The sequence below is a fragment of the Gouania willdenowi genome, chromosome 4, assembly GCF_900634775.1.
Source record: "Gouania willdenowi chromosome 4, fGouWil2.1, whole genome shotgun sequence".
NCBI classification, from domain to species: domain Eukaryota; kingdom Metazoa; phylum Chordata; class Actinopteri; order Blenniiformes; family Gobiesocidae; genus Gouania; species Gouania willdenowi.
In genome coordinates this window covers 17,816,537-17,839,527 of record NC_041047.1, presented here as the reverse complement: position 1 = coordinate 17,839,527, position 22,991 = coordinate 17,816,537, and the positions used below count along the sequence as shown (strand labels likewise).

Here is a 22,991-nt window from a genome sequence, read left to right as displayed (position 1 = left end):
GTAACCAAATATGTTTGTGTCTAACTCACATACTGGTAAATGTCACATTTTCTCACTGAGAATTACTGAGCTGTGAATCTTCAGCACTTGCTATTACACTGAACTGAGCTGAGTTGTGCTGATGAACGTCACCACTTCAGTTCGGTCGTTGTACTGTTACTTACAAACTTGTTTTTACAATAAATGCCTTATTAAAATATATAACACTAAATGCAAGGAAACTTTGTACATATATATTTGTTGACTTGTGCAAAAAGCTTGATTTAATTTGTAATAAAACATCTAAAACTTCATATAGGTTCGTGTCGATGTCATTGTTTTCATAGCTAAGTTCTTCAGGGATCAACATTTGTGGAGCCAAAACTGAAGCTCATACTACAAACACATTTATTCAATCTTTCAAGAATAAGCAGCGAGTTGTTTTAGTTCACAACCCCAGTTTAAGTTACATTAATTAATTTACAGTGGGGTCAGTGTTTGTTTCTGCTATTGGAATTTTCATTCAGAAAATATTAATAATTTTAAAAAAAACATACAATTAGTGATTATTTGACTTTTATTTTAAAATTGAAAAATAAAGATTGGAAATCATGACATTTTTCTTTAGAAGGGTCAAGTAGGGATAAACAAATCTTTGAAAATGGCAAGATTTTCATTCTGTTTTTCTTTTTTTTTTACAAGGTGTGACTGGAAGTTGTCATTTTCAAAACCGGTTTTGAAAGTATTGTTTCAAATGAAAATCAAATAACCACTCATTAAATGTGTTTTTAATATCATTTTCTGAACAAAAAACAAAATCCAATGACCAAAACATACACTGACCCAGTGACTGCTGAAACAAACCAGTGAGTGACTCTAACTTCAACCACAACATCACCAGTAGCTGCAGTTGGTTGCACTGACAGTGGATAAAGACAGTGGCTCAATTTGTCCTTGTTTTCCTTTTCATTGCTTCATTAAAAAAAGAACATTCTAGTAAGGCCATTTCAGACTGGTAGGAAAAACAGAACAAAGATTTATTATTATTATTATTATTATTATTATTATTATTATTCACACAAACATCTGTTAAAAGGGCACAAAGTCCAAGTGAAAATTATTTGGTCATGCTGTAAACATTGGCACAGACTTCTGACATTAAAAATGTGGTCATGTGATACAAAGGCAGATTGAATAAAACAAAGAACCAACAGCTGATATCGTTCGTTCGACCTCTGTCCGTAAATGACACCGTGTTGGTGTGGACACCTGAGCACTGCATGGACTCACACCCATTCCACTGGGTTTTTTAACACCTGCAGTATCTCGTCCTCCTCGGTACCTTTGGCAGGTTGGTGCATGTACTCCCACCTGCAAAAGAAGGTGGAGTCTGTTAACGCAGTGTTTTTCAACCTTTTTGGAGCAAAGGTACATCTTTTCATTGAAAAAACATCCCAAGACACACCATCAACTGAACTTTGTTGCCTATATTAATAATATACAATAATTCTTATCAAAGTGTCTTGAATAGACATATATATATATATATATATATATATATATATATATATATATATATATATATATATATATATATATATATATATATATATATATACCTCAGTTTAAATGTGCACATCATATTGTTACTAGTTATTTGGGTCTTGTGACAGCCTTATATCAGAAAAAAAAAAAATCAGAAATTTTAAGCCTTACTCTAGCCTTACCTTCGAATTTTTTTTTTTCCCCGCTTTTCCTAATTTTTAATTTTCCACATTTTTCATGCCTTACTGCATTTTCATCCCAGTTTAAGTATGCACGTCATATTTTCACTAGCTTTAAGAGTCTTATGATATCCTTATCTCAGAAAAAAAAATTCCAAATTTTTTCATTTGATGCCTTTTTCATTTGATGCCTTACCTCTGATTTTGGGTGTTTGTAACTTTTTTGTCATTTTTCATGCCTTACTGAATTTTTACTTCCGTTTAATGTGCACATCGTATTTTTACTAGTTTTTAGGGTCTTGTGATAGCCCTATCTCACAAAAAAAAAAAAAAAAATTCTGAAGTTTTTCAAATTTTATGCCTGACTATAGCCTTACCTCAAATTTTTGGTGTTGGTCATTTTTTCTCATTTTTTTATGCCTAACTACATTTTCACCTCAGTTTAAATGTGCACATCATATTGTTACTAGTTATTAGGGTCTTGTGACAGCCTTATATCAGAAAAAAAAAATCCGAAATTTTTGAATTCTTAAGCCTTACCTTTAATTTCGTTTTTTTTTTTTTCAACTTTTTTCTCATTTTTAATTTTCCACAATTTTCATGCCTTACTGCATTTTCATCCCAGTTTAAGTATGCACATCATATTTTCACTAGTTTTAAGAGTCTTGTGATATCCTTATCTCAGAAAAAAAAATTCCAAATTTTTTCATTTGATGCCTTACTATAGCCTTACCTCTGATTTTGGGTGTTTGTAACTTTTTTGTCATTTTTCATGCCTTACTGAATTTTTACCTCAGTTTAAATGTGCACATCATATTGTTACTAGTTATTAGGGTCTTGTGACAGCCTTATATCTGAAAGAAAAAATCCGAAATTTTTGAAATTTTATGCCTTACTATAGTCTTACCTTCGATTTTGTTTTTTTTCCCCACTTTTCCTAATTTCTATTTTTCCACATTTTTCATGCCTTACTGCATTTTCATCCCAGTTTAAGTATGCACATCATATTTTCACTAGTTTTAAGAGTCTTGTGATATCATTATCTCAGAAAAAAAAAAAAATCCAAAATTTTTGAAATTTTAAGCCATACTATAGGCTTACCTCTGATTTTGGGTGTTTGTAACTTTTTTGTCATTTTTCACGCCTTACTGAATTTTTACTTCAGTTTAACGTCCAAATCATATTTTTACTAGTTTTTAGGGTCTTGTGATAGCGTTATCTCACAAAAGAAAAAAAAAAATTCTGAAATTTTTCAAATTTTATGCCATACCTCGAATTTTTGGTGTTTGTCATTTTTTCGCATTTTTTTTATGCCTAACTACATTTTCACCTCAGTTTAAATGTGCACATCATATTGTTACTAGTTATTAGGGTCTTGTGACAGCCTTATATCAGAAAAAAAAAATCCGAAATTTTTGAAATTTTAAGCCTTACTATAGCCTTACCTTTAATTTCGTTTTTTTTTTTTTTCAAATTTTTTCTCATTTTTAATTTTCCACATTTTTCATGCCTTACTGCACTTTCACCCCAGTTTAAGTATGCACATCATATTTTCACTAGTTTTAAGAGTCTTATGATATCCTTATCTCAGAAAAAAAAAAAATTCCAAAATTTTTGAAATTTTAAGCTTTACTATAGCCTTACCTCTGATTTTGGGTGTTTGTACCTTTTTTGTCATTTTTCATGCCTTACTGAATTTTTACTTCAGTTTAATGTGCACATCATATTTTTACTAGTTTTTAGGGTCTTGTGATAGCGTTATCTCACAAAAAAAAAAAAAAATTCTGAAATTTTTCAAATTTTATGCCATACTATAGCCTTACCTCAAATTTTTGGTGTTTGTCATTTTTTCGCATTTTTTTTATGCCTAACTACATTTTCACCTCAGTTTAAATGTGCACATCATATTGTTACTAGTTATTAGGGTCTTGTGACAGCCTTACATCAGAAAAAAAAAATCCGAAATTTTTGAAATTTTAAGCCTTACTATAGCCTTACCTTTAATTTCGTTTTTTTTTTTCAAATTTTTTCTCATTTTTAATTTTCCACATTTTTCATGCCTTACTGCACTTTCACCCCAGTTTAAGTATGCACATCATATTTTCACTAGTTTTAAGAGTCTTATGATATCCTTATCTCAGAAAAAAAAAAAAATTCCAAAATTTTTGAAATTTTAAGCCTTACCTCTGATTTTGGGTGTTTGTAACTTTTTTGTCATTTTTCATGCCTTACTGAATTTTTACTTCAGTTTAATGTCCAAATCATATTTTTACTAGTTTTTAGGGTCTTGTGATAGCGTTATCTCACAAAAAAAAAAAAAATTCTGAAATTTTTCAAATTTTATGCCATACTATAGCCTTACCTCAAATTTTTGGTGTTTGTCATTTTTTCGCATTTTTTTTATGCCTAACTACATTTTCACCTCAGTTTAAATGTGCACATCATATTGTTACTAGTTATTAGGGTCTTGTGACAGCCTTATATCAGAAAAAAAAAATCCGAAATTTTTGAAATTTTAAGCCTTACTATAGCCTTACCTTTAATTTCGTTTTTTATTTTCAAATTTTTTCTCATTTTTAATTTTCCACATTTTTCATGCCTTACTGCACTTTCACCCCAGTTTAAGTATGCACATCATATTTTCACTAGTTTTAAGAGTCTTATGATATCCTTATCTCAGAAAAAAAAAAAATTCCAAAATTTTTGAAATTTTAAGCCATACTATAGCCTTACCTCTGATTTTGGGTGTTTGTAACTTTTTTGTCATTTATCATGCCTTACTGAATTTTTACTTCAGTTTAATGTCCAAATCATATTTTTACTAGTTTTTAGGGTCTTGTGATAGCGTTATCTCACAAAAAAAAAAAAAAATTCTGAAATTTTTCAAATTTTATGCCATACTATAGCCTTACCTCAAATTTTTGGTGTTTGTCATTTTTTCGCATTTTTTTTATGCCTAACTACATTTTCACCTCAGTTTAAATGTGCACATCATATTGTTACTAGTTATTAGGGTCTTGTGACAGCCTTATATCAGAAAAAAAAAATCCGAAATTTTTGAATTTTTAAGCCTTACTATAGCCTTACCTTTAATTTCGTTTTTTTTTTTTTTCAACTTTTTTCTCATTTTTAATTTTCCACATATTTCATGCCTTACTGCACTTTCACCCCAGTTTAAGTATGCACATCATATTTTCACTAGTTTTAAGAGTCTTATGATATCCTTATCTCAGAAAAAAAAAAAATTCCAAAATTTTTGAAATTTTAAGCCATACTATAGCCTTACCTCTGATTTTGGGTGTTTGTAACTTTTTTGTCATTTTTCATGCCTTACTGAATTTTTACTTCAGTTTAATGTCCAAATCATATTTTTACTAGTTTTTAGGGTCTTGTGATAGTGTTATCTCACAAAAAAAAAAAAAAATTCTGAAATTTTTCAAATTTTATGCCATACTATAGCCTTACCTCAAATTTTTGGTGTTTGTCATTTTTTCGCATTTTTTTTATGCCTAACTACATTTTCACCTCAGTTTAAATGTGCACATCATATTGTTACTAGTTATTAGGGTCTTGTGACAGCCTTATATCAGAAAAAAAAAATCCGAAATTTTTGAAATTTTAAGCCTTACTATAGCCTTACCTTTAATTTCGTTTTTTTTTTTCAAATTTTTTCTCATTTTTAATTTTCCACATTTTTCATGCCTTACTGCACTTTCACCCCAGTTTAAGTATGCACATCATATTTTCACTAGTTTTAAGAGTCTTATGATATCCTTATCTCAGAAAAAAAAAAAATTCCAAAATTTTTGAAATTTTAAGCCTTACCTCTGATTTTGGGTGTTTGTAACTTTTTTGTCATTTTTCATGCCTTACTGAATTTTTACTTCAGTTTAATGTCCAAATCATATTTTTACTAGTTTTTAGGGTCTTGTGATAGTGTTATCTCACAAAAAAAAAAAAAAAAAAATTCTGAAATTTTTCAAATTTTATGCCATACTATAGCCTTACCTCGAATTTTTGGTGTTTGTCATTTTTTTGCATTTTTTTTATGCCTAACTACATTTTCACCTCAGTTTAAATGTGCACATCATATTGTTACTAGTTATTAGGGTCTTGTGACAGCCTTATATCAGAAAAAAAAAATCCAAAATTTTTGAAATTTTAAGCCTTACTATAGCCTTACCTTTAATTTCGTTTTTTTTTTTCAAATTTTTTCTCATTTTTAATTTTCCACATTTTTCATGCCTTACTGCACTTTCACCCCAGTTTAAGTATGCACATCATATTTTCACTAGTTTTAAGAGTCTTATGATATCCTTATCTCAGAAAAAAATAAAATTCCAAAATTTTTGAAATTTTAAGCCATACTATAGCCTTACCTCTGATTTTGGGTGTTTGTAACTTTTTTGTCATTTTTCATGCCTTACTGAATTTTTACTTCAGTTTAATGTCCAAATCATATTTTTACTAGTTATTTGGGTCTTGTGACAGCCTTATATCAGAAAAAAAAAAAATCAGAAATTTTAAGCCTTACTCTAGCCTTACCTTCGATTTTGTTGTTTTTCCACTTTTCCTAATTTTTAATTTTCCACATTTTTCATGCCTTACTGCATTTTCACCCCAGTTTAAGTATGCACATCATATTTTCACTAGTTTTAAGGGTCTTATGATATCCTTATCTCAGAAAAAAAAATTCCAAATTTTTTTCAATTTTGATGCCATACTATAGCCTTCCCTCCGATTTTAAGTGTTTGTAACTTTTTTCTCAATTTTCATGCCTTACTGAATTTTTACCTCAGTTTAATGTGCACATCATATCTTTTTTACTAGTTTTTAGGGTCTTGTGATAGCCTTATCTCACAAAAAAAAAAAAAAAAATCCGACATTTTTCAAATTTTATGCCTTACTATATATTTATTTTTTTTTATCAAGGTATGTGACTGGAAGTTGTCATTTTCAAAACCGATTTTGAAAGTATTGTTTCAAATGAAAATCAAATAACCACTCATTAAATGTGTTTTTAATATCATTTTCTGAACAAAAAACAAAATCCAATGACCAAAACATACACTAACCCAGTGACTGCTGAAACAAACCAGTGAGTGACTCTAACGTCAACCACAACATCACCAGTAGCTGCAGTTGGTTGCACTGACAGTAGATGACAGCAGTGGATAAAGACAGTGGCTCAATTTGTCCTTGTTTTCCTTTTCATTGCTTCATTAAAAAAAAGAACATTCTAGTAAGGCCACTTCAGACTGGTAGGAAAAGCAGTTTTTATCAATTATTATTATTATTATTATTATTCACACAAACATCCGTTAAAAGGGCACAAAGTCCAAGTGAAAATTATTTGGTCATGCTGTAAACATTGGCACAGACTTCTGACATTAAAAATGTGGTCATGTGATACAAAGGCAGATTGAATAAAACAAAGAACCAACAGCTGATATCGTTCGTTCGACCTCTGTCCGTAAATGACACCGTGTTGGTGTGGACACCTGAGCACTGCATGCACTCACACCCATTCCACTGGGTTTTTTAACACCTGCAGTATCTCGTCCTCCTCGGTACCTTTGGCAGGTTGGTGCATGTACTCCCACCTGCAAAAGAAGGTGGAGTCTGTTAACGCAGTGTTTTTCAACCTTTTTGGAGCAAAGGTACATCTTTTCATTGAAAAAACATCCCAAGACACACCATCAACTGAACTTTGTTGCCTATATTAATAATATACAATAATTCTTATCAAAGTGTCTTGAATAGACATATTTTAAATAGTTCTTCTTTCTCATTAAAGAAGCGCAATTAACAATCTTTATCTTGTATTTATATATATATATATATAACTAATAATAATAAATAAATGTATATAATCCACTGCACTTTAACCCCAGTTTAAGTATGCACTTTATATTAATACTAGTTTTTAGAGTCTTATGATATCTTTATCTCAGAAAAAAGAAATTCTGAAATTTTTCAATTTTTATGCCATACTATAGCCTTACCTCTGATTTTTGGTGTTTGTAAATTTTTTCTCATTTTTCATGCCTTACTGAATTAGTTTAAATGTGCACATCATATTTTTACTAGTTTTTCGGGTCTTGTGATAACCTCATTTCAGAAAAAAAAAAAAAAAAAATTAAAATTTTAAGCCTTACTATAGCCTTACCTTCGATTTTGTTTGTTTTATTCCACTTTTTTCTAATTTTTAATTTTCCACTTTTTTCATGTCTTACTGCACTTTATATTTACACTAGTTTTTAGAGTCTTAAATATATAAATAAATACATGTAAAATAAATGTATATAATCCAATTTTGTCCAGCATGGTTCAACGTTAAGAGTGTCACATTTGATCCAAAGTCTGTTATGAAGGGATGTGATGTTAAAGAATAAAACAAATCAATTTTTTTACATGAACAATGAGAACTGAGTGCCAGTTGTGTGCCTTTGTTTTCTTTTTATTGCTGTTTTTCACACACAGTCAAACATAAGCTGCTCATCTGTTCCTCCTCAGAGTGAAATCAGTCCTAAAGTGCAGCAAAGTAAACACGTGGTGCTTATAGTGAGCAAATATCACATGGTGGGTTTTTTATTGTGTATTTCTATGAGATTTTTGATGAATATCACAAGTTAAAGTTTTGCTTTAATGGCATATTTCCTGGGAGATCCTGGGAGCTATGTTGTCGGGGGCTTAATGTCCCTGGTAGGGTCTCCCAAGGCAAACAGGTCCCAGGTGACGGGTCCGACTAAGAGCGGTTCAATAGCCATGTATGAAAAATCAAAATCAAAGGAAGTTCACGTCGCCCGGATTGGCGCTACCGGGGCCCCACCTTGGAGCCAGGCCCGGGGTTGGGGCTCGAGTGCGAGCACCTGGTGGCCGGGGCTTTGCCCACGGGCCCCGGCCGGGCAGAGCCCGAAAGGACGACGTGGGCCCGCCCTCCCGTAGGCCCACCACCCGCAGGAGGGATCATACGAGGCCGGTGCAGTGTGGATCGGGCAGTCGTCCAGGGCGGGGGCCTTGGCGATCTGATCCCCGGCTACAGAAGCTAGCGTTAGGGACGTGGAATGTCACCTCTCTGGCGGGGAAGGAGCCTGAGCTTGTGTGCGAGGTGGAGAAGTTCGGACTAGATATAGTCGGTCTCGCCTCGACACATAACAAGGGCTCTGGAACCAGCCTTCTCGACAGGGGTTGGACTCTCTTCTACTCTGGAGTCGCCAACGGTGAGAGACGCCGGGCCGGGGTGGCTATACTTCTTGCCCCCCGACTTAGTGCCTGTACGTTGGAGTTTACCCCGGTGGACGAGAGGGTAGCCTCCCTCCGCCTTCGGGTGGGGGACGGATCCTGACTGTTGTTTGTGCCTATGGGCCAAACAGCAGCTCGGAGTATCCACCCTTCTTGGATTCCTTAGAGGGAGTACTGGAGAGTGCTCCTTCTGGGGATTCCCTCGTTCTGCTGGGGGACTTCAACGCTCACGTTGGCAGCGACAGTGAGACCTGGAGGGGCGTGATTGGGAGGAACGGCCCCCCTGATCGGAACCCGAGCGGTGTTTTGTTGTTGGACTTCTGTGCTCGCCACAGATTGTCCATAACAAACACCATGTTCAAGCATAAGGGTGTCCATATCTGCACTTGGCACCAGGACACCCTAGGCCGCAGTTCGATGATCGACTTCGTAGTCGTGTCATCGGACTTGCGGCCGCATGTCTTGGACACTCGGGTAAAGAGAGGGGCGGAGCTGTCAACTGATCACCACCTGGTGGTGAGTTGGCTCCGATGGCGGGGGAGGATGCCGGTTAGACCTGGCAGACCCAAACGTATAGTGAGGGTCTGCTGGGAACGCCTGGCAGAGTCTCCCGTCAGAAGGAGCTTCAACTCCCACCTCCGGGAAAACTTCAACCATGTCTCGGAGGAGGCGGGGGACATTGAGTCCGAGTGGGCCATGTTCCGTGCCTCTGTTGCTGAGGCGGCTGATCAGTGCTGTGGCCGCAAGGTAGTCGGTGCCTGTCGTGGCGGCAATACCCGAACCCGTTGGTGGACACCGGGGGTGAGGGATGCCGTCAAGCTGAAGAAGGAGTCCTACTGGGCCTTTTTGGCCTGTGGGACTCCGGAGGCAGCAGACAGGTACCGATGGGCCAAGCGGAGCGCAGCCACGGCGGTCGCCGAGGCAAAAGCCCGGACATGGGAGGAGTTTGGTGAGGCCATGGAGAACGACTTCCGGACGGCTTCGAAGAGATTCTGGACCACTATCCGGCGTCTCAGGAGGGGGAAGCAGTGCACCGTCAACACTATGTATGGTGCGGATGGTGCGCTGCTGACCTCGACTCGAGACGTTGTGGATCGGTGGGGGGAATACTTCGAAGACCTCCTCAATCCCACCGACACGCCTTCCAATCAGGAAGCAGGGCCCAGGGACCCGAGAGTGGGCTCTCCTATCTCTGGGGCTGAGGTTGCCGAGGTGGTTAAAAAGCTCCTCGGTGGCAAGGCTCCGGGGGTGGATGAGATCCGCCCGGAGTTCCTCAAGGCCCTGGATGTTGTGGGGCTGTCATGGCTGACACGACTCTGCAACATCGCGTGGACATCGGGGGCAGTGCCTCTGGATTGGCAGACTGGGGTGGTGGTCCCCCTTTTTAAGAAGGGGGACCGGAGGGTGTGTTCCAATTATAGAGGGATCACACTCCTCAGCCTCCCCGGTAAGGTCTATTCAGGGGTACTGGAGAGGAGGGTCCGCCGGATAGTTGAACCTCGGATTCAGGAGGAGCAATGTGGTTTTCGTCCTGGCCGTGGAACTGTGGACCAGCTCTACACCCTCAGCAGGGTCCTTGAGGGGTCATGGGAATTTGCCCAACCAGTCCACATGTGTTTTGTGGACTTGGAAAAGGCATTTGACCGTGTCCCTCGGGGATTCCTGTGGGGGGTCCTCCGGGAGTATGGGGTATCGGACCTCCTGATAGGAGCTGTTCGTTCCCTGTATGACCGGAGTCAGAGTCTGGTCCGCATTGCCGGCAGTAAGTCGAAATCGTTTCCGGTGAGGGTTGGACTCCGCCAGGGCTGCCCTTTGTCACCGATTCTGTTCATAACTTTTATGGACAGAATTTCTAGGCGCAGTCAGGGCGTTGAGGGGGTCCGGTACGGGGGCCTCAGTATTGCATCACTGCTTTTTGCAGATGATGTGGTCCTGTTGGCTCCAACATACCGTGACCTTCAACTCTCACTGGATCGGTTCGCAGCCGAGTGTGAAGCGGCCGGAATGAGAATCAGCACCTCCAAATCCGAGTCCATGGTTCTCGACCGGAAAAAGGTGGAGTGCCTTCTCCGGGTTGGAGATGAGGTTCTGCCCCAGGTGGAGGAGTTCAAGTACCTCGGGGTCTTGTTCACGAGTGAGGGAAGGATGGAGCGAGAGATCGACAGGCGGATTGGTGCGGCGTCTGCAGTGATGCAGAGTCTGCACCAGTCCGTCATTGTGAAAAGGGAGCTGAGCCGAAAAGCAAAGCTCTCGATTTACAGGTCGGTCTACGTTCCAACCCTCACCTATGGTCATGAACTTTGGGTCATGACCGAAAGAACAAGATCACGGGTACAAGCGGCCGAAATGAGTTTCCTCCGTAGGGTGGCTGGGCTCTCCCTTAGAGATAGGGTGAGAAGCTCAGTCATTCGGGAGGGGCTCAAAGTAGAGTCGCTGCTCCTCTGCATCGAGAAGAGCCAGATGAGGTGGCTTGGGCACCTAATTAGGATGCCCCCTGAACGCCTCCCTAGTGCGGCGTTCAGGGCACGTCCCTCCGGAAGGAGGCCCCGGGGAAGACCCAGGACACGCTGGAGAGACTATGTCTCTCGGCTGGCCTGGGAACGTCTCGGGGTCCCCCCGGACGAGCTGGAGGAAGTGGCCGGGGAGAGGGAAGTCTGGGCCTCCCTACTGAGGATGCTGCCCCCGCGACCCGGAAACGGCTAAGCGGGAGAAGATGGATGGATGGATGGATGGCATATTTACAGACAATAATTAACTTGTTTTCAAAAATATTTTTTAGACCAATTAGGTCAAAGTGAATCATTTCTCACAGCACACCTGACAATCTTTGGTTGAAAACCCCTGTGTTTGCTCATTGACGCCACAGTGACCTATGACCCCCTGCTGTGGTGAAAGGTGTAAGCGTATACCTGGCAGTGAGGGGGAGGGACATGAGGATGCTCTCGATCCTGGAGCCGGGCGTGGCCAGGCCAAATTTCACTCCTCTGTCATACACCAGGTTGAACTCCACATATCTACAGCACAATCATATTTACACACTGGGATCAATATTTTACACACCAGCTTTTCTTATGTCCTATTAAAGTATATGAAACTATAATCAGGACCTACAAGTAACTGATTGATAAAGAATAGGTCGTCTCACCATCGTCCTTCACACCGTCTGGGTGTCTTTTACGCACCTGCCTCGTCGTACCTGCTGCCAGTCCTTCTCCTCGTCAGTAAAAGAGTCATTAAGGTGTTTATACACGATGGGCAGGTAACAGGGTACCACGGTGCGTGCACAGCTCTTCACAAAACTGAACACTTCCTCCTGATTCGGAGAGTCCAAATCATCAAAGAAAATGCCCCCAATCCCACGGGTCTCTCCTCTGTGGCGGATGTAGAAGTACCGATCACACCTAGAGCACAACACAACTGGAGTGAGTTTAGATCAAACACACAGAAATATTACCTCTGCCGAGGAGGGAATGCGTTCACCACCATTTATTTATTTATTTGTTTATTTATTACGTCAAAAGTACTAAACAGATTGGGACAAAATCTGAACCAAAGATAGACCTTAAACCCGACATAGGCAACTGGTGGCCCGGGGGCTACATGCGGCCCTCTGTCTGATTTTGTGTGGCCCCCCAAAAAAAATTGTAATTCATGAAGTTGGAAGTTTTATGAAGCCCAACATAACAGACAAAACTCCAGAAACAGAAAACGGTAGAAAAATGTCAACAAAAGTACACAAAATGATAACAGACACAATAAACATAGGGTGTAAATCACCTGTTTCATTCCGATACGATATATATCGATTATCAGAACAACGATTCGATATTTGCTGACGTCACAAAACAATTTCAATTTTGATTCGATTTAGAGGCCTGCGATTGATATCAGACAATAATCTGGGTTTTTTTTTTTTCGCACATTAAAGAATAAAAACACAATATTGATACATTTTGAGAATTTTATTGCCTGATTGTTTAAGGCATTTACTTGAAAAAAGCGATGGAAATCGATGTCCATACTTTAAATCAATTTGACTAAATCATTGATCAAACAATCGATTAATCGATCTAGATTAATCTTTACACCCCTAACAAAACAAACACTTAAACACACAAAATGACAAAAACAACAACATCTTCTAAAGGACTAAAAAAAAAAAAATACCAACAAAATTGCACAGAATGACAAAAAAATGTAAAAAAAAAAATGACAGGAAAAAAACCCCAAAAGACAATAATAATACAATTTTTTTTTACAAAAACACACAATGACTCAAAAAAGGCAAAAATAAAAATTGCCATAATGACAAGAAATTAGAAAAAACACACAAAAGGCCTAAAAGACAAAACCTATTGTTGTTTCCTGCATAATGCTCAGATCGGTCATTATTCTAAATGCTAACATAAATGTTGATAATGTGGTCCTCGGATCAGACAATCACATTTGGCGTGCATTTTGGAGGGAATCTGGATCAATACTCTCATTCTGGAGTTTTCAAAAATCATCCATGAAAATTAAAATTAAGTAAAATAAATTTCAAAATGTCATCATCTGATAAACCCCACCCCTCCCTACGATAGCCTCACTGTTCATTTACAGAGTGTCATCAGAACTCAACGGTTTTTTCAGCTCACGTAGACTTTAGGGAGGGACTTGTCCTTATCACACACATTCAGCAAGGAAACGCCCACTGTAACACACACACACACACACACAGGACTTAAACCGTACCATTTCTTGAAGTCAGGGTAGTACTGTGGGTGGTGTTTGTCACAGGCCTCCTTCAGTGTGCCGTGAAAGTGAACGGCATCTTCTCTGTTGATATAAACTGGAGTCAGATCAGTGCCTCCCCCAAACCACCACTGCTTATTTCCTGGAACACACACACAGATAACAAGAGTGAACATTCATTCACACCAGGAACAAGCGTCACTGACACAAAGAAACAACAGCTGATGTTAGGAACGCTCACCATCTTCCTCTTCAATCTCAAAGTATCTGTAGTTAAAGTGCACGGTGGGAATGTGTGGGTTCTTAGGGTGGATGACGGAGCTCACGCCCATAGCACAAAACGGAAGTTTACCTGGGAAACATCAAAGAATGAAAAAAAAAAAGTAAATAAAAATCATATAATAAATCAATGAATAAAGACTCACCATCTTTTCCTTTGAGGATTTTCCCCCTGCTTCTCATCTGCTTTGCCGCTTCCTCAGTCAGGTGACCAAAAACCACCGACACGTTGACTCCTGCTTTCTCAAACACTTTCCCATCCTGCATTACACAGCTGATCCCCCCTCCACCTGAAACAACCACACACAGTAAACATACAGAAACACAAACACATTAGCTGCTTTGGAACTACTTCTGCTCTCTTTTTTAATTATTATGTGAGTTTTAGCTTTGAATAACGTATTGAAAAAAAAAAAAAAAAAAAAAAAGGGTACGCCTTTAGAGCAGCGTTCATTTTAAAATCTTGTTCAAAACTATAGGGCAGACATGGGCGACTGGTGGACCGTGGGCCACATGTGACCCTTGGTCTAATTTTGCATGCGCCATAAAATAAACATACAAAATAAACATTTGTGTGCCTTACTAAATAGCCTTACATCTGAAATTTGGGTGTTTTTCCACATTTTTGCTGTTTTTCATGCACTACTGCATTTTCACCCCAGTTTAAGTGTGCTCAGTATATTTTATACTTTAACTAGTTTTTAGGGTCTTGTGATAGCCTTATCTCAGAAAAAAAATCCAAAGATTTTCTACTTTTATGCCCCTATAGCCCTATCTCAGGTAAAAAAAAAAAAAATTGTTAAATTTTTAAACCTTACCATAGCCTCTTAAAAAAAAAAAAAAATCAACTTTTTTATTTTAATACCTTACTTAATTACTTGTTAATTCTGTTGTTTAATTTTGTAGAAAATAATACATCACAGATATGCCACAAAACTGAAGTCATTTAAAATGACAACGTTCTGGTTTTAAGAAACACTAAAAAAAAAAAAAAAAATCAAGAAAAAACTCCAGAAAACGACCGGAAAATGTCAACAAAAGTACACAAAATGATAACAGACACACTAAACAAAGGGGTGTAAATCACCTGTTTCATTCTGATAACGTTTCGATATTTGCTGATGTCACAAAACCTGTCACAAAACGATTTAGATTTGATTCGATTTAGAGGCCTGCGATTGATATCAGACAATAATCTGTTTTAGTATATTCTTTTTTACCAACTAACATGGAACGCAAAATGGCGATGGATAAGAAACACAAAGAAATCAAGAAAAAAAAAATGATGGTAGTCAATAACAATTGCTTTTTTAGATCAAGCAGAGGGAAAAAATATGGAATCACCCTGTAAGTTTCCATTTCCAAAACTAACACCTGCATCAGATGAAATCTGCTCATTATTCTGCATTTAAAAAGGAGTTCTCACACTTTGGAGAGCTGTTGCACAAAGCAGATTGACATGAATCATGGCTCCACCACCAGAGATGTCAGATGAAACAAAGGAGAGGATTATGAAACTTCCTAAAGATGGTAAATCATCACAGAATGTTGCAAAAGATGTTGGTTGTTCACAGTCAGCTGCGTTTAAAATCAGGAACAAGTACAAACAACATGGGAAGGTTGTAAAAGGCAAGCATACTGGTAGACCAAGGAAGACAGAAAAGTTAAAGCAATATGTTTTGAAAACAAAAAATACACAGCAAAACAAATGAGCAACAAATGGGCGGAAACTGGAGTCTGTGACTGAACTATAAGAAACCACCTAAAGGGAATGGGATTCATATACAGAAAAGCTAAACAAAAGCCATCATTAACACCTCAACAGAAAAAAACAAGGTTACAGTGGACTAAGGAAAAGCAATGGTGGACTTCAGTGATGAATCATGAATCTGCATTGGGCAAGGTGGTGACTCTGGAACTTTTGTTTGGTGCCGTTCTAATGAGATTTATGAAGATGACAGCCTGAAGAAAACATGTAAATGTCCACAGTCATTGATGAGATGAGGCTGTATGTCAGGTAAAGGCACTGGGGAAATGGCAGTCATTACATCTTCAATAAATGCACAACATCTGAAACATCGCGCAGCAGTCGGGGACAGGGCTTCTGGATTGGCAGAACGGGGGTGGTGGTCCCTCTCTTTAAGAAGGGGGATCGGAGGGTGTGCTCCAACTACAGAGGGATCACACTCCTCGGCCTCCCCGGTAAGGTCTACTCCAGGGTGCTGGAGAGGAGGATCCGGCTCTGTGGGGGGTGCTCCGGGAGTATGGGGTCCGGGGCCCTTTGCTAAGGGCTGTCCGTTCCCTGTATGACCGCAGCAGGAGCCTGGTTCGCATTGCCGGCAGTAAGTCAGACCTGTTCCCAGTGCATGTTGGTCTGCACCAAGGCTGCCCTTTGTCACCTGTTCTGTTTATTACTTTTATAAACAGAATTTCTAGGTGCAGCCAGGGACCAGAGGGAGTCCAATTTTGGAACCTCAGGATCTCATCTGCTGTTTGCAGATGATGTCGTTCTGTTGGCTTCATCAAATCAGGACCTTCAGCGTGCACTGGGGCGGTTTGCAGCCGAGTGTAAAGCGGCCGGGATGAGGATCAGCACCTCCAAATCTGAGGCCATGGTTCTCCACCGGAAAAAGGTGGCTTCCCCTCTCCGGGTCGGTGGAGAGTCCTTGCCTCAACTGGAGGAGTTCAAGTATCTCAGGGTCTTGTTCACGAGTGAGGGTCGGATGGAGCGTGAGATCGACAGATGGATCGGTGCGGCGTCAGCAGTGATGCGGTCTCTATGTCGAACTGTTGTGGTGAAGAGGGAGCTGAGTCGGGGGGCAAAGCTCTCAATTTACCGATCGATCTATGTTCCTACCCTCACCTATGGTCATGAGAGTTCGGTAATGACCGAAAGGACAAGATCGCGAATACAGGCGGCCGAAATGAGTTTCCTTCACAGGGTGGCTGGGGGCACCCTTCGAGATAGAGGAGCTTGGAGTAGAGTCGCTGCTCCTTCATGTCGAAAGGAGCAAGCTGAAGTTTCTCTGGCATCTGTTTCAGATGCCTCCTGGTCGCCTCCCTCGGGAGGTGTTTCAGGCTGGGAAGAGGCCTCGTGGAAGGCCCAGGACACGCTGGAGGGACTATGTCTCTGAGCTGGCCTGGTGTCACCTCGGGGTCCCCCCACAACTGCTAGAGGAGGTGTGTGTGGATCGGGAGGTCTGGGCATCTCTGCTGAGACTGTTGCCTCCGCGACCCGGCCCTGGATAAAGCGGAAGAAAATGGATGGATGGATGGATAAATGCACAAGTTTATGTTGACATTTTAAAGACTTTTCTTACTCCCTCAACTGAAAGGATGTTTGGGGATGATGACATCATTTATCAAGATGATAATGCATCTTGCCGTAGAGCAAAAACTGTGAAAACTTTCCTTGAAAAAAGACACAGGGTCAAAGTCATGGCCTGCAAATAGTTTGGATCTCAATCCATTTGAAAATCTGTGGTGGAAATGGAAGAAAATGACAAGGCTCCATCATGCAAAGCTGATCTGGCAACAGCAATCAGAGAAAGTTGGCGCTGGATTGATGAAGAGTTCTGTTTGTCACTCGTTTATGAGTCCATGCCTCAGAGACTGCAAGCTGTTATAAAAGCCAGAGGTGGTGCAACAAAGTACTAGCGTGTTGTAGTACTTTGGGGAGTTAATGCAGCTTCTTTAATTCCTGTGGTGACAGGTAACACAGGTAAAATTGTGAAATTAAAGAAAAGCAAAAAGCTTTATAGAGATAAAAATTTGACTCCTATAACATGTCATCCAAAAAGTCCACCAGTGTCTCCAGTAAAGTCTTTAAAATGAGCTTTTCTTAATGTTAGATCTCTTGTTAACAAGTCACTACTAATTAATATTATTTTGACACATCACTTGGACTTTTTATTTCTTAATGAAACGTGGTTGAATGATGGTATCAGTAATACTATTCTCAATGAAAGTGCACCACAAGACTTTATTTATTTAAATAAGTGTCGTACTTGCAGGAAAGGTGGTGGAGTTGCTGCCATTTTTAAATCAATATTTCAGTGCAAAGAAATAATATTTGGGGATTTTATCTCCTTTGAATATATGTCATTCTTACTGAAGGGTGATTCAAGAGTTCTGTTTTTAGTCATTTATAGACCCCCAAAATATTCTGGAGAATTCATGGATGAGTTTGCTGAACTGCTGTCAGTTGTATGCACTGAATACAACTTTTTAATAATAACAGGTGACTTAAATATTCATGTAGACAATAACATAGACAATACTGCCAAAGAACTGTATGCTTTAATGGATACTTTTGGTCTTACACAACATGTGACTGGTCCGACACACACTCAAGGTCACACTTTGGATCTGGTTATCTCTAAAGGTGTTGATATCTCTGCTGTTGATGTAAGAGACTTAGCTCTATCTGATCATTTCTGTGTCTTTTTTGACCTAGAGACTGTAACATCTGTTCCCCCTAGTTATGTGTGTTTAAAGAAAAGGTACATAAATGAGAACACAAGTGCACAGTTTATGGAAGCCATAGCAATGACACCAACATTGAGTGCTGAGACAGTTGATGATCTTCTAGATGAGTATAATAGAAAAGTCTGTAATGTCATAGATGTGGTGGCTCCAATCAAAACTAAGAGAAAACCAAACACACAGAAAACACCTTGGAGGAGGACTGAGATAATGCAGAATTTGAAATCTGACTGTAGAAGAGCTGAGCGTAAATGGAGATCAACAAATCTCCAAATTCATCTAGAACTGTACAAAATAAGTCTGCGAAAATTCAATGATGGCTTGTTCAAAGCAAGGCAGCAATACTTTTCTGAAATTATTGTCAAAAATGTCAACAACTCTCGCACGTTGTTTTCTGTAATTGAAAAGCTCACAACCCCCCAGATCAGATAGCCCCTGAATTACTGTCAGCTGGAAAATGCAATGAATTTGCTGTATAGTTCAATGAAAAAATACAATCAATAAGGTCAAACATCAGAACAAACCAGCAAAATCACAAAAAGCTTGAACAGCTTCAACCACTGAGGGATGAGTCAACTACAATGTTAGAGTTTATTACAGTGAACCCAAAAACAATAGAGGAGATGTTCAGCAGCTGAATCCATCAACGTGTTGCCTTGACACAATACCCTCAAACTTCTTTAAAACTGTTGTAAAGTCAATTGTCACTGATTTGTGTCAGATAATTAACTGCTCATTCCAATCAGGCACCGTACCAAAATCCCTGAAAGTAGCTGCTGTGAAACCTCTGTTAAAGAAGAGAACACTGGATGCCTCTATACTGACTAACTATAGACCAATCAGCAACCTTCCATTCATAGCCAAGATCATTGAGAAGGTGGTCTTCAACCAACTTAGTCAATTCTTAACATTCAACAAAATATTTGATAAATTTCAGTCAGGTTTTCGTTCTCATCACAGCACTGAAACTGCTCTGATCAAAGTGATCAATGACATAAGGTTGAACACTGATTCAGGAAAAGTATCTGTTCTCATTCTGTTGGATCTAAGTGCTGCATTTGACACTGTAGATCATACAATTTTGTTGCACAGATTGCAAACATGGGTTGGACTAAATGGAAAAGTAATGCAATGGTTTAAGTCATACTTGGAGGAGCGAAACTATTTTGTAAGCATTGGAAACTTTGAATCTGACAGATTACCAATGTCCTGTGGGATTCCTCAGGGATCTGTTCTTGGACCTCTTCTGTTTAGCCTTTATATGCTTCCTTTAGGACAAATTTTACAGAACTGTAAGGTTGATTATCAGAGCTACGCAGATGACACACAACTATATCTATCACTGAACCCAGATGACTATGGTCCCATTGAGGTGTTGTGTGACTGTTTAGAAAAAGTAAACTGCTGGATGAGTGAAAACTTCCTTCAACTAAACCATGACAAGATGGAGGTGATTGTCTTTGGTAACAAGGAAAAGAGGACAGCTGTCAGCAATTATCTTGAGTCTCGATCTTTAAAAGCTAAAGACCAAGTAAAAAACCTTGGTGTTCTGATTGACTCAGATCTTCCATTCAGCAGTCAGATCAAATCTATCACAAAAACAGCCTTCTACCACCTAAAGAACATCTCCAGAGTGAAAGGTTTAATGGCTCAGAAAGATCAGGAGAAACTGGTCCATGCTTTTATCTCCAGCAGACTGGACTATTGTAATGGTCTTCTGACAGGAATCCCCCAAAAGAGCATCAAACAGCTACAGCTGGTTCAGAACGCTGCAGCTCGGGTCTTAACCAGACAAAGACACATTACTCCAGTTTTAAAGTCTTTACACTGGCTCCCAGTCAGCCTCACAATAGACTTTAAAGTTCTGCTGCTGGTGTATAAATCTGTGAATGGGTTTGGTCCAGAATACATCAGTGACATGTTAGTCAGGTATGAACCCAGCAGGTCTCTCAGATCTATGGACACAGGTCAGATAGTGGAGCCCAGAGCTCACAGTAAACATGGTGATGCTGCTTTTAGTTGTTATGCTGCAAAGAAGTGGAACAAACTGCCAGCAGAGCTGAAGTCAGCATCCAATGTGAACATTTTTAAATCAAAGTTAAAGGCACTTTTTTTCTCTACTGCATATGATTGAGAGAGAGATTTTTAGTCATGTTGTTGATGTCATGATGATTTTACTGATGATTTTAATTGATTTTACTGATGATTTTAAATGTTCTTATTGATTTTAAACAATTGAATGTTTTATCATGTAAAGCACATTGAGTTGCCTTGAGTATGAAATGCGCTATACAAATAAATTTGCCTTGCCGTGTTTTTTTTTTTTTTGTCTGTTTATTTTTCATGATTTCATATTTTTTTCCTCAGAACTGAGTTATTCCATATTTGTTTCCCTCTGCTTGATCTAAGAAAGCAATTGTTATTGACTACCATCATTTTTTTTTCTTAATTTCTTTTAGTGTTTCTTAAAGCCACAACGCTGCCATTTTAAATGACTTCATGTCTGTGATCTCATTTTTTTCTACAAAATGAAACAACTGAACATCCTCCAAAACTGGTGATTCCATAATTATTTTTTTTTACCAGGGGTTGTATATAGCCTTACATATAGTGCTCATCATATTTGAACTAGTTTTTGGGGTCTTATGATAGCCTTATCTCAGAAAAAAATAAAATAAAAAATATATTTACATCTTTATGCCTTTGCACTGATGGATTTTCTAGATTTTCAATGCCAATTACAATTACAAAGTTACTTATCTGAACTCAATAGTGATAGATTTTGGCGTTTTTTACGTGTATCGGCCGATGTGGGCTGCTGCGTTTGGCGATTCACATTATTTACAAAGAACAGAAATATTTTTTTACTTGTTCTTGTTCTACATCACCAGTTTTTAATATTGGCCATGGCTATGGATACGTTAAACGTTTACATAGACTGCCATTCAATGCATACGCAGCGTCCCTCATTGGCCAGATTAGATCACGTGATAGGTGCACCACGTGACCTAAAGTTCCGTCAGTTGTATTTTAGCTCATATTTATTTTTAGCTACCCCCTAACCCTAACCCAGGAAATACCCTAAAATGTTTATTTTTGTTGAATAGGTATCTTAAAAAATGAAAAAATATATATGACAAAAGTGAGATTCGAACCCACATTAGCGGAAGGAAAAAACCTTGAGTGTGGCGCATTACGCTTTTGTAAAAAAAGTCCGGAAACTTAGACACAGTCCCAGGAGCTATTGATACGTTTAACATATCTCTAGACACTTTCTTTAATATTTGTTAAATATTTTTTACATGGTGTCGTTCTACCTCATCTTTGTTAATTTCAATAAATGTTCCTTTTTTAAAAATTGAGACTCGTACCACTTGTTATCATCAGTGTAATTTTTATGACGTAAATTGAGGGCGAAAAGTAGTATCGGCTCAAGAATATCGGCAGTCCGTATCGTCATCGGCTAAAGGCTGTTGGGGAAATAAATCGGTATTGGCATCGGCTTTAAAAAACCCAAATCGGTCTATCCTAGTTATAAGTGATTTTTCCAAATACAATTACGTCATATTTTTAATGAATTAATTGACCCCAAATCTGCTGCACATTGAGCTTTAAAGCAGGGTTAGAATCACCTTCCTTTCGTTCCCAGCGGTCCACAGTGAAGGTCCCTCCATCCACCTCCTCCAGAGCTCGGCAGAAATCCGCCTGAGTCTTCATGATCAGCATCTCCATCCTGGTCCTCATCTCCCCCTTCCTGCTCTGCAGAACGGACACGTCGGTCACTGGAGGAGACATGAAGGCTCTGCATCTCTCCAAGATGTCTCCCTCCTCTTCACACTCCTGGACGGCGTTGGCTGGAGCGATCTTTGTAGCCATCTCTGCCCGCTGGAAGTGCTTAGCGTTGGCTGCGATACCAACCACGGCTCCTACTGCAGTCACTGCCCCGCTCACAGCCAGCACTCTCCAGCGGGCTCGTCCGCCTGCAGACGCCCCGGTAGTCCCATGGGACATGAACCGGACCCCACCGGAGCCTCTGGGAAGCCGTCCAGCTCCCGGAAACAGCACCGCAGACCTGCTGTGAGGAGATGCATGTAAAGCACAGTCACTGAGTCTCTTTAAATGTAACCCAGTGCATCGCCTCACAGCAGCCTGAGCAGTTTTACTCATTGAACACAACACAATGGTAGCCATTTGTAACCTGGAACTAGTTCGTCCTCTGAATGAATCCCGTTTACCCAACTACTCACACCATTATCTCAACTTGTGCCTACGTGCTGTCTGTCACTGTGCGTCAGGTCAGCACGCAGCCTAGTGGGTTGGTAGAGAGTGATGCATCGTGGGAAATGTCGTCTTTGACACGGAACCTTGACTTGATAAATGTTTGTAATAAACTACAAAGCCCAAAACACTGCACGAGAAGAAGCAACAGTTGCCTTCAGGGTCTTCGCTCTTAGCTGGGACAAACAAGAGCACACCTGCTTACTATCTAACAACTTATGAAATAAGTATTACAGAAATAATGAAGTTTAGTGAATCTTCATCAGA

The 22,991-nt window shown here is 39.2% G+C and overlaps 1 protein-coding gene across 2 annotated transcripts; it reads right to left on the bottom strand.

Moving 5' to 3' along the window:
* Positions 1–6,828: 6,828 nt before the first annotated feature.
* On the bottom strand, positions 6,829–22,750 carry cpox (coproporphyrinogen oxidase). Of its 2 annotated transcripts, XM_028444495.1 has the most exons (7): positions 22,079–22,637; positions 14,108–14,251; positions 13,924–14,034; positions 13,683–13,824; positions 12,131–12,349; positions 11,858–11,962; positions 6,829–7,306 (listed from the first exon to the last, which is right to left on the bottom strand). In XM_028444495.1, the coding sequence occupies exons 1-7, from the start codon at positions 22,635–22,637 to the stop codon at positions 7,222–7,224; spliced, it is 1,365 nt and encodes a 454-aa protein (XP_028300296.1). In that variant the 3' UTR covers positions 6,829–7,221. The 2 variants fall into 2 exon arrangements, with proteins under 2 accessions (XP_028300296.1, XP_028300297.1); XM_028444496.1 differs by lacking the exon at positions 6,829–7,306 and having other exon boundaries at positions 11,856–11,962; positions 12,060–12,349; positions 22,079–22,750.
* Between the last annotated feature and the right edge of the window lie 241 nt (positions 22,751–22,991).